This window comes from Saimiri boliviensis, chromosome 18 (assembly GCF_048565385.1).
Source record: "Saimiri boliviensis isolate mSaiBol1 chromosome 18, mSaiBol1.pri, whole genome shotgun sequence".
In the NCBI taxonomy this organism is placed as follows: domain Eukaryota; kingdom Metazoa; phylum Chordata; class Mammalia; order Primates; family Cebidae; genus Saimiri; species Saimiri boliviensis.
In genome coordinates, this window is record NC_133466.1 from 21,855,928 (window position 1) to 21,869,149 (window position 13,222).

General features: G+C 32.6%; 1 protein-coding gene across 6 annotated transcripts in view; it reads right to left on the reverse strand.

Annotated features, from left to right (window-relative positions):
• The window catches only part of NCAM2 (neural cell adhesion molecule 2), a 504,760-nt gene that overhangs the window by 273,359 nt on the left and 218,179 nt on the right, over positions 1 to 13,222 (reverse strand). Inside the window, exon 1 of one of the 6 annotated variants that reach the window (XM_074389454.1) lies at positions 5,656 to 5,707. The exons of the other annotated variants lie outside the window; for them this stretch is intronic. Coding sequence (XP_074245555.1) covers positions 5,656 to 5,692 — 37 coding nt within the window. The 5' untranslated portion in view covers positions 5,693 to 5,707. Of the gene's footprint in view, positions 1 to 5,655; positions 5,708 to 13,222 lie in introns of those variants that run through there. 6 annotated transcript variants of the gene reach the window in all.

Sequence of the window (13,222 nt, forward strand, 5' to 3'; positions counted from 1 at the left end):
TTTTCAGTCCTTTTAAATTCCTTATTTACTTGTAATTATTTCACCGTGGCACTTACTACTATCTTCAATAGAAGATCGTTCAATAGAAACTTGTTTGCAGTAATGTTGTCTTATGCCTTACTTTAAAGATAATGTGAAGTAAATTTCTACATTAATTATATTTGCCATAGGCTGTTTATAGACTTTATCAGAGTAAGCTTATTTATTATTCCCAACTTGGTAATTGTTATTATTATAAATGAGTTTTAAATTATTTTACTTCTTCTGTCAACTTTGCTAATCATATGTATATTTTTTTCTCCTTTGATCTATTAAAGTGGTCAAGTTTATTAATAAGCTTTCCAATGTTAAAGGACAGTGTGTGAATTGTAAGAGCTCTGTTTCTAAAGTGATTCAACTACACTTCCACAACATTCCAAAAGCTCTACTGTTTAATATTCTTCATTACTAATATATAGCCTTGATTTTAACCAAGCTGTCCTTTGTGAATAACAATCACAGATACAGGTCTCTTCAGGTGGTTCTAGGCAAATCTGCAATGACCTCATCAGGCCATTTGGTTTTCTTGCTACTTTTAAGGTTTGGTAGTAATTTATATACTTTTATTTCTGAAATAAACATAATAGGCATTGTGGCATTTAGTCTAACAAAACTGCCTGTGCTAAAATTAACAAACTATCTTCTCCTTTATTCTTTGAAGTTAAAATTGTATCATGGATTTCTAAGTGTTATTCTCAGTTGTGTTTACTCAACATTAAATCTGGGTAATTAATATTAAACTACCTCACAGACATTTGCTTCTGTTTCCTTTTATGTTGCCTATTGTGAAACCCAAAACTATTTTTTTAATTTATTTTAATTTAAAATGTGAGGGTATATGTACAGGTTTGTTTTACGGGTATTTTGTGTGATACTGAAGTTTGTGTGTCTAATAATCCTGTCATCCCAGTAGTGCACATAGCACCCAATAGGTAGTTTATTTGCCTCCATTCTTCCCTCCCTGCCTTCGAAATCCTTTGTGTCTATTGTTCCCATTTTTGTGTCTGCGTGTTCTCATTGTTTATAGCTTACTTATAAGTGAGAACATGCAGCATTTGTGTTTCTATTTAGAAAATGACCTCCAGCTGCATCCATGTTGCCACAAAGGACATGATTTCATTCTTTTTATGGTGGCCTACTATTCCACGGTGTGTATGTACCACCACTATCAATATCTACTTAGGTGGATCCCGTGTCTTTGCTATTCTGAGTAGTGCTGTGATAAACATACAAATTCAGGTTTCTTTTTGGTAGAACAGTTTAGATATTACTATGTGTGATAATAGATAAGCATGCTCATTAATTCTTTGGGCTGTTGGCTTCATTCCAATTCAATTTTGGAGTATTATTACATGCTGTGATTTCTGGAAATTCAATTTAATTTTAATTTGCTGCATAATTTACAACTTTAATTTTAGGTGAAATTTATAAGTAAAGATTGAGATACCAAATAGAATACAATATAAAATTGAAATTTAAATAAATACATGGGTTTATATCTAGTACTAGTGATAAAATACGCATACATATTCTGACCCCCGTCATAAGTTATTTAGCACCATTTTAATTAACTAACACATGAAGATATAACCATGACATTAAGTCATGATGTGAGCTTTGGGAAATTCTATGTACTGCCTTATACGTAAATTTCATCACCTTCAAAATAAACAGTAGATGTTGGGTAATTTTTTTTTTGTTCTTTTTTAAATTTATTTTTATTTGGGGTACATGTGCAGGATGTGCAGGTTTGTTACACAGATAAACATGTACCATGGTGGTTTGCTGCACCTATCAACCCATCACCTAGGTATTAAACCCAGCATGTGTTAACTATCTTTCCTAATGCTGTCTCTCCCCGACCCCTTGATGAACCCCAGTGTGTGTTGTTCTCCGCCCTGTTTCAATGTGTTCTCATTGTTCAGCTCCCACTTATAAGTGAGAACATGTGGTACTTGGTTTTTCAGCTCCTGTGTTAGTTTGCTTAGGATAATGGTTTCCAGTGTCATCCATGTCCCTTGCAAAGGACAAGATCTCATTCCTTTTTATGGCTGCATAGTATTTTGTGGTATATATGTACCATATTTTCTTCAGTCTATTGTTGATGGGCATTTGGGTTAATTCCATGTCTTTTATGCTGGATACTTCTAAGTACTCTCCAGAAACTCTAAACTGTTTTGTATGACTTAGAAAGGAGCTAATATTTCATACATGCTATTCTAACATATAATGAAGTGGAGTTCTTATTTTTCTTTTATAGTTGATAATTTTTTAAGGTAATATGAAACTAACTTTTCTATTTCACCATTGGTTTTAATGGTTTTAGAACTGCTAGGAGGAATTTTATTGACAATCGTTCTACATATAACATTAAAATCTATTAATTTTCCCATAGGCTTCCCAAGATAAGGGTATCTGTTCAGGTTCAGTCTTTGTCTGCTAATCATATATTACAAATGAAACTTTAGCAAGTATTGCCACTGTATAGATCATATTCTCTTTATATTAATTTTATTTGGGATTAAATGAAAAAGCATAATATAAAATGAGGACTATTGTATGAAATTCAGAGGTAAAGTTTTATATTACCTCTAAAAACATATTTAACGTATATTTATATGTGCTTCTGCAATGATTACAAGTATTTTGTACAAAAAATTATTTAAAACAATTCCTTGGTGAAGAACATCTATTTGAAAATATAAGCAGTAGATAAAAGAACAGTATATATTTATATTCTACTCAGTTTATCTTTAAATATTCTGTATATTTAGGGTAAGACAAAGACATCTAAAGTGCAGTGGAAATACAGTAACATGTGATACAGAATGGAAGGCCATTTGCTACCTCTCCCTGCAAACAAGATTGCTTTTCTATCTTGGAGAAATTTCTTTCTTATTCACAGAAGCGTGGAAATGTGAAAAACCTTCAAGTCTTAAAGATTTCACAGTATTTGATAACACCCATGGGGGAAAAATTTGTCTTTAACATTCTGTGCTGACTCTCAAATTGCTGCACATTTATATGGCTGGATTGAAAACTGAACATCAGTGGCTTCATAAGAAAAGTACTTTCTGAGCTCTACAATGATAACAAATGTTCTAGAAAGCTCTGGGCCTCCCACTCCCCACCTTGTCATGCACTGTGTTCCGTGATTGCTTTCAATTTCATAGGGATTATATTTCAAGTCTCTACAATTGTGTCTGAAAGGTGATGATTGCAAATACTTTTTCTTTTTTATTTTCTGTTTTTATATGATGTTTTGTCTTAGGAATGTCACTTTATCTCTTTATATCGTAAGCATTTTGGCAATGTTTTGAGATAAAGTATTGATTTCTGAATTTTATTAATATAACTGTTTTCTCTTTCAGTCTTGTGCCTCAATCAAACTGTAGTCGGAAAAGAACTTTCAAAGTATGGCTGCTTATATGGTACTGACAAAATCTGCAATATATCACATAACATTACAGGGTGCACTCACTCAAACTTTATATTTCCCTGTTTTATACATTTTTAAAATTATTATATAAGTTTTTGGGTACATGTGCAGATCTTGCAGGACTGTTACACATGTATTCACATGCCATAGTGCTTTGCTGCCTACATCTTTCCATCACCTACATTAGGTATTTCTCCTAATTGTTATCCCTCCCAAATCTCCCCAACCCCTGCTATTGCTCCCCTAGGACCCCATTCACCAACAGACCCCAGTGTGTGATGTTCCCCTCCCTGCGTCCATGTGTTCTCATTGTTCAACACCCACTTATGAGTGAGAACATGTGGTGTTTGATTTTTCTGTTCTTGTGACAACTTGCTGAGAATGTTGGTTTCCAGGTACATATATCCCTGCAAAGGACATGAACTCATCCTTTTTTATGGCTGCCTAGTATTCCATGGTGTATATGTGCCACATTTTCCTTATCCAATCTATCCTTGATGGCATTTGGGTTGGTTCCAAATATTTGCTATTGTTAACAGTGCCACAATGAACATAGGTGTGCATGTGTCTTTATAACAGAACAATTTATAGCCCTTTGGGTATATACCCAGTAATGGGATTGCTGGGTCAAATGGTATTTCTATTGCTAGATCCTTGAGGAATCACCACACTGTCTTCCATAATGATTGCACTAATTTACACTCCCACTAACAGTTAAGGACACTGCATGGCTCATAAAAATCAAATGCTGGCACTCTCTATGTTGGCTATTTCTGAGTGGAAATATGAATATTCAGCTTGAAAGAAAGAAGGGTAGTATTTCCCTTGCAATTTGTTCAGCATTTCCTTTATATAACCTGAAATCATGAGCTTTGTGACCACTGGAAAAGAAATACTTTATTATAGATAATATAACTAGATAGTAGTTATTTTTAAAGCATAGTACTGATTATGTATAATAGTTCTCACAGATATGAAATGAAAAAATCAGAAAAAAACGAATTTCTTAAAAATACTAAATGTTATTGAATCTGTTTTTACTGCATGGATATTTTTGTGATTCTAGAAATTTTTCATTCTATAAAATTTTATATTTATAGACTGAAAAATCATGTAAGAAGTTACGTAAAGGTGATTCAACATAATATGACATTTAATCAAGGCAGTTTAGTAAATAGCATGGGGGCTGAGAGCGCTAAATGACTATGCATGTATGTGAGTTGTATAAAATAAAAGGAAAATGAGAATAATACTCCAGTCAAGCTATCAATAGAGTATCTAATCAGTAAACACATATAAGGGAAGACATCATTCTCTTTAGGAGGAGCTTTCACAACTTTAGTTATAGAGTAACATTTGAATTAGTCTTTGAAGAATGGGTTTAATTTCAGAAACAGCAGACTATTTTTTTTTGAGAAAAAATATGTTTGATAAATAAACAGTTCTGCTTCTCTGCATGAGAGGTACATGTTATGATAAATTAGGAAAATAGGTTGCAGAGATATTCTCAAATGAATTGAATATATATATTCATATATAGAGATCATATATATTCATATATAAAACTCACATATATGACTTTTAGTCTTTTGGGTAGCAATGAATATTCACTGATAATTTTGGACTCTATTTGTTAAGATAAAAGATATACTCTATTAAGAGGATATTTTGAAAAAAGGGTAGAAAATAGACATAAAATAGAGGAAACAGAACAGAGACTAATGCAACAGTCAAGGAGGCAGTGAGGAAGAGAAAAATGTATCTGGATCATAAGAAGCAGAATTATGATGGATAGCCTAATAATAAAATAACATTTATAAATATGAGTGCAGATTAAATTTACCACAGAAATAAAATATACAGGGTAAATAAAGTTTCCATGTCAGAACTTCAGAAAACCCATAAACCTTGTGGCCAAAATCTCAAAAATAAGTATGTAATGTGATGTAACCAGATTTTGAAGTGAAATTATATGTTGTGATGTGAATTATGTTAGATGCTTTACAAATGTTATCCACTTAGGCTTCATAATATCCCTGAAAGATAGGTATCATTACTATCCACTAAAGAGAAAACAAGTTTCAGAAGTATGTGTCTTGCTCAAGTGTTCTAATACAGGTCTGTTTCCATAATCCATTTTCATTTTACCACAACATGCATTATCACATCAAACTCACCTAACTTCCAGAGAAAGAGGAGAAAATCCAAGGGCATATCAAATACTGTAATGTTTAAAAAAAAAAAAAAAAAAGAAAGAAAAGAAAAGAAAAGAAAAGAAAAAAAAAAAAAGAAAGAGAGAGAGAAAGAGAAAGAAAAGTACTTTCAGAGTATTCAATGCCTCCCTGAGATAAAATACAATTTTTCATTTAGTTTATTTTATATTTAATTTAATTCATTTTTTTTGAGGCAGGGTTTCACTCTATCACTGAAGCTGGGGTACAGTGGCACCATTATAGCTCACTGCAGCCTCCAACTCCTGGGCTCATGTGATCCTCCCACTTCAGCCTCCCAAGTAACTGGAACTACAGACATGCACTATAATGGCTGGGTAATTTTTAAGATTTATTTATTTATTTTTATTTTTTAGAAATGGGGTCTCACTATATTTCTCATGCTGGTCTTGAATTCCTGGCCTCAAGTGATCCTCCCCACCTCAGCCTCCCAAATATCTGGGATTACAGGTGTGAGTCACCCGACCCAGACAATTTAAAACAAAACAAAACCAAAACCATTACATTTGGTGATCTTTAAGGCACTGATAAAATTTAAATGAGTAATTCCAGTAGTTTGGAAGAAGCAGATGTCACACTGCAGAGTAACAGACATAGACAGTCTCACGTGTGAATCCTGACCTCCATTTGAAGGGATTAGAGTTGTGTGGCATTTTTGAACATCAGTTACTTTATCAATATTGCAGATATTCATGCCTACCTCATCAAAGTTTTTATGGGTATTAAAATAACATGTAAAGTCCTAAGCAGAGGTGATTATATGATTGATAATTTTGTATGCCGGGACATAAAGTGTATTCTATGCATTTACGTATTCAAGCAACATCAATGATATAATTACGTCATTTATACATGTACAAAGTACATATATTAGCATAGCTTCCACTTACTGAATATTTATTATATGCAAAGAATTATACATTGTTTTGAATCACAACTCAGTGGAAAATATTATTTTCTTCATATCTATAAGATTAGCTTTCTCAGAGTCTGAGAAAGAGTAAGCCAGTTGCCTGTGAACTCAGAGTCAGAAGAGGGACTCAAATCCACATTGACCAGGGATTTATTTTTCCTGCTTAATGGCATCACACCTTAATTAATGAAAAGAAAACCTGATTGCTAAATGTCAATAAATTTCAGTCGAAAGAGACAGGGAAGGAATATTTAGAGTGTTCATAATTTTAAAATCCTAACAGTTTTCCCCATTTTTTTTATGAGGATGTAGAAAATAGATGGAATTCTGGCTAAATGTATATAATATAAAGTTTTCATTTAATAGATATTGTGAAGCTATTTCATTTTTAAATCTTTTGGGTTCATTTTGCTAATGATTTGCATACCAATTAGTTCATTATATTTTCATTCCACTGTATTCACTCAATTAGTTTTCATGCAGTTGGGATTAATGAAAAGAATTTTATGATGTGTTCTAGTAGGCATTACCAATATATAAGGAATCTTAATGTTTTAGTAAATAAAATTACATGTGTTCAGATGTATTTATTAACTTGCTCACTGCTACAAAATCTAAATTCAGTAAAGGCAAAGGGTTAAAAAGTGAGTGATACTGAAGAAGTATATGAAAATGAATAGAAACAGAAAAGTACAGAGGGAGCCATACAAAGCTGGAAACCAAATACAGTTAATATACTGATAGGAGATCAAATACATAAAAATTAACTGACATTTCATTATAATAAGACTGTATCAAAAATCAGTTTTGGTTATTCTGTAGTACAATGTATACTACATAAACGTAATCATGTTGTTTCTTTCCATGAAGAGATAGGTGATGAAAATTTAAAAATTTTAAACTAAATGAACTCAATTCATATTATGTACTTTCCCCTAAGCTAGTAGGGTGTCTATCATTTGGATTATGCTTATCTTCTGTACCTCTAGAGTATTTCAGAATAACATCTCCATTAGCACTTGTCTCTATTATGGGTCTTAAACATGTATATGTTCCAAAAACATCAGATTTGATGAAAAATTATACAGGTATATTGAATTTGCACTTTCAAATTGGACATATTTTGTAAAAAATTCTAAATGACACAATTTTTTTTTGCATTCTAGTTAATGAGCTTACTTCCAATAGTATTATATTATCGCAAAGTTTACTAAAATATATAAAATTATGATTGATTTTAATTTTATTACAATTGAGGCTCCATAGCTTAGCTTAAAGAATGGGAGCATTGAATGATGTATTCATCTCTTATAGGGATGGATTCTGTACTCCAGTGTCTTCTTACAGACTCGATCCCTCTCTACAGACAAATACGTGTGTGTGTGTGTCTGTGTGTGTGTGTGTGTGTGTGTGTGTGTATATATATATTTTATATATATATAATATATATATTTGTGCATGTGTGTATATACACACACCCATATATATGTGTGTGTGTGTGTGTGTGTATATATATATATATATATAATATTTTCATGAAAATTAAAGTGACTACTCACTTTATCTTGTAAGGCTCTGAATCACTTCAGAATATAGTCACTGTATTATAAATTGTTCACACTGAATCAAGTCATTCATATATATATGAATATAATTATATGCTTACATTTTATGTATCCACTTGGCTAGGCTATGATATCACTTGTTTAATCAAAAGCAAGTCTAAATGTTGCTGTGAAGATATGTCATTTGCATATGTTACTAACATTTGCAGTCAACTTTAAGTAAAGGAAATTACTATCAACAATGTGAGTGGGAACTATCTAATCAATTGAATGTCTTAAGAACAAAACTGAGATTTCTCACAAAAGAAATACTTCTCCTTCAAGACTGTAACATAAAAATCCTGTCTGAGGTTCCAACATGACAGCCAACCCTGCAGATTTCAGAACAGCCAGCTCTTACAGGCACATGAGTTCATTCCTTTGCGCATATATATATATATACACACACATATAAAAATATATATTAACAGCCACATGAGTTAATTCCTTTATATGTAATATATATTTAGTATACAAAATAATAAATATATAATATATAGTTATGCATTATATATTTCTATGTAATATATACTTATATATTAATGTATATAAAGTAACTCGTGGTTGTGAGACCTGGTACACACACACACACATATATATATTTTTATTTCTTTCTCTCTCTTTTCTATATATCCTTAATATCGCTCTATGTGTGTATGTGTTTTTATGTATGTATTGGTGTATACATGTATATTTAGGTGTCTATGTAAGTGTGTATACACACACACATGGTATTGGTTGTTTCTATGGAGAACCATATAAATTTGTGTGTGTGTGTGTGTGTGTGTGTGTGTGTGTGTGTGTGTGTATTGGGTGTATTACTCATATATATTAGTCATATATCTATTAGCCATATGTCATATATAGCACATACATACGTATAGTATGTTAATGTGTGTATATATATACTCCCATAATGTACATAATATTGGTTTTGAGTAGAAATATGAAAAATAAAACCTTCAAGATTTTATGGATTCATTATAAAAATTATTGTTTTTTAAAAGAAAGTAATGAAAATAATAGATACTACTGAAAAAAGCCAGCATTCATGTGGATTGATAAAACAGCATGTTCCAAAGAAAGTGTATAGAAAATGAATGAAAAATAGAATTAAAGTATTTATAATACTTTCCTTTAGATTTTCTCATACAGTGAAAGCTAACTGGCTCAAGGGGGAATTCCTTCCTACGTACTCTAAAAAGGGTAAAATAATTTGTCCAGCTCACTAGATAAAATACAGTTTTAAAAGCTTTATATTCCCCCATTCTCTATAAATATGAATAAAATTAAATGTGTAGAAGTCAAAAAGTAGATGAAGAAGTGAAAGGAAAAACAAATATAGTTACTGTATCAATAATCACAGATTGCCATATTCCTCTCATGTCCATGAAGCTATGAACGCTTTCCAAAATAAAGGAGGTTATATGTTTCCACTTTTCCCTCATCGGTACTTACAAATCTGTTTCTTCAATTGTTATTTTTGGAAGAAGGATTTCTCCTCTAACAACTTCTTTTAAGAGTACTGGTGTATATCATGCTCCCTTACGTTGCAAAATTCTAATGACCATAAATAATGATCTTATCATTTTCAGAGCTCACATATTACTTCAGAAGTAGGAAGAAGAAAATTTCTACAGAGAATAGTCTGGAGATGTCTTTGATAGGTGATTTGTTTCATTCAATGTGAAACTATTCACTAAAGTAGCAGGAGGATGACTTGAGCACCTAGCACATTGAAATGCGTAAAGGAAAAGTGGAATAACAGCAGAAGAAAGAGGTACCACGTGAGTTAACAAATTAGACGGGTATATGCCTTTCTAGACCAGTACTGGAGAGAAATCTTAAGCAAGCCACAAGTGTGAGACACATATATAATTTTAAATTTCTGGTAGCTACATGAATAAAATAAAAATAAGTAAGAATAATTAAAATATTTTATTTAAGCAAGTATATGCAACTTAATATTATTTCAATACATAATCAAAACAAAAATAAGATATTTCACATTCATTTTTCACATCAGCCTTCAAAGTTTGGTGCACTCTTGCATTTATAGAACATCTCATTTTAAACTCTGAAAACATCAAGTGTTCCATGTTAACATTTGGCTAGTGGTTACTCTATTAGGCAGTGACATTACAGACCAACAAACCTCAACCCTGAGCTGACAGACTAACAGAAACATCCAGAGAGCTTTAAAAAACAAACAAACATTCGTGTGCACGTGTCCTTGTAGTAGAATGATTTATAATCCTTTGGATATATACCCAGTAATGGGATTGCTGGGTCAAATGGGATTTCTATTTTTAGGTCCTTGAGGAAAATCAAACACCGTATATTCTCGCTCATAGGCGGGTGTTGAACAATGAGAACACATGGACACAGGGAGGGGAGCACTACACACTGGGGTCTGTTGGGGGGAAATGGGGGAGGGGCGGGGGGTGGGGAGGTGGGAAGAGATAGCATGGGGAGAAATGACAGATACAGGTGAGGGGACGGAAGGCAGCAAAGCACACTGCCATGTGTGTACCTATGCAACAATCTTGCATGTTCATCACATGTACCCCAAAACCTAAAATGCAATAAAAAAAAAAAAAAAGAAAAACAAACAAACAAACAAACAAACAGGGCCAGGCGCGGTGGCTCAAGCCTGTAATCCCAGTACTTTGGGAGGCCGAGGCGGGTGGATCACGAGGTCGAGAGATCGAGACCATCCTGGTCAACATGGTGAAACCCTGTCTCTACTAAAAATACAAAAATTAGCTGGGCATGGTGACACGTGCCTATAATCCCAGCTACTCGGGAGGCTGAGGTAGGAGAATTGCTTGAACCCAGGAGGCAGAGGTTGCGGTGAGCCGAGATCGTGCCATTGAACTCCAGCCTGGGTAACAAGAGCGAAACTCCGTCTCAAAAACAAACAAACTAACAGAACAATGCTTTAGGTCTACCACTATGGATTCTACCTTAGAGTCTGGAATCAGACTTAAATTCTTGTATTTTTAGTGGAGACGGGGTTTCACTATATTAGCCAGGCTAATATCAAACTCCTTAAATCCTGCTTTTTGTGTATAATGTTCTTCCAACTTTTAGGTTCGAGGGTGCATTTGTATGTTTGTACATGGATTTAGTGTACAGATTCTGGCAGGGTTTCAGAGAAAAGGGAACATTTATACACTGCTGATGGGAATGTAAATTAGTTCAACCACTGTGGAGAACAGTTTGGAGAATTCTCAAAGATCTTAAAACAGAACTACCAGTTGATTCAGCAATCTCATTGATGGGTACAGACCCAAAGGAATATAATCGTTCTACCATAAATACTTCTTTCTAAAAAACCTTTTGATGATGGAAAACAATGAAAATCTTTGGTTGGGACTGAAGCAAAATCACGTGAATACCTGGAAGAAGGATGACTGATGAAGATAATACACTGAATGGTGTGCATCGGATTATTTAAACCATCTCTTGGAATTATCAGAAATATATTTCTTAAACCACCATCTAACTGTAACTCTCCTTGGGGATAATGACAATATGTAAAGACTGAATTCTTACTTTCAAATGGAAGTGATGATCTTTGCACTAAATCAGACTTTCAGACAAATTCATTTGGTTTTGTAATTCGTATTGGATACTGGAGAACTCATCAATTAAAAAGGTACAATGCAGAATAAATTTTCATGTCTCAGTACATTTTCCTAGAGACTAACTATTAATTATCAAGAGGTTTGTTTTGTAAACAAGACAGGAAAGTACTCAAACATTTTTTCTTAGTACTGTGGGGACCTTGAGGAACGACGTTTAGGAGATTATCACAGGCAAATCTAATCCTGACAATGTTACATAAGTTCTCAGTTACTTTTTACTCAATATGGAAGTTAGAAATTTAGAGTCCCTAGTTTATATAATAATTTTCCAAGAATGAGTCTTTGTTAATATATATAACACACATATATTTGATATACAGTTATATACATACATTTTAGGTGGTTAATAAAATTACATATATAATCTTATATATAAATTATATATTATATATAGTTTATATTTATATAAATAGTTTGTTTTTATAAATATATATTAATATTTATAAATTATATAAATAATGTGCATTTTAATATATAAATAATATATATTATTTTATTAACCACTTATTAACATATATAGAGATAATTCTGTAAGAATCAGTTGGCAGGCTGAAGGTATAGGCATATGTCAGAGACATTGCAGGTTTGGTTCTAGATCTTGGCAATAATGTATATATCACAAAAATGTGAGTCACACAAATTTTTGGTTTCCCCATGCTTATAAAGTTATGCTGATAGCATTTTGTCTAAAATAAGAATGTAATACTTTAATTAAAACATACGTTGTTGCTATAAAATGCTAACAATCTAACAATCATTAAACCTAAACAAGTCATATTTTTCCTACTGGTGGAGGGTTTTGCTTTGACGCTCATGGCTGCTGAAGGTATAGGCCTATGTCACAACTGAAGTGGTTGTGCCAATTTCTTAAAATAAGAAAGCAATAAAGTTTGGGGTATCCATTGACTCTTTGTTTCACAAAAAATTTATCTATAGGATTCAATGTTTTTGATAGCATTTTATCCACGGACTTCATTGAAAATGCCAGTCAGTCCTCTCAAAACTGCAGCTGCTTTACCAACTAAGTTTAAGTAATATTCTAAACCCTTTACCACATTTCAACAATGTTCATAGCATCTTCACCAGGAGTAGATTCCATCTGTAGAAACCACTTTCTTTGCTCATCCATAGGAAGAAACTCCTTGTTTCTTAAAGTTTTGTCATTAAGACTGCAGCAATTTAGTCATATCTTCATGCTCCACTTTTATTCTAGTTTCCTTTTTCTTTCCAACACAACTGAAGTTACATTCTGACTGATATTTGGAACCTCTCAAGTCATCTACAAAGGTTGGAATCAACTTAATCCAAATTCCTGTTACTGTTGACATTTTGACCTTTTTCCATGA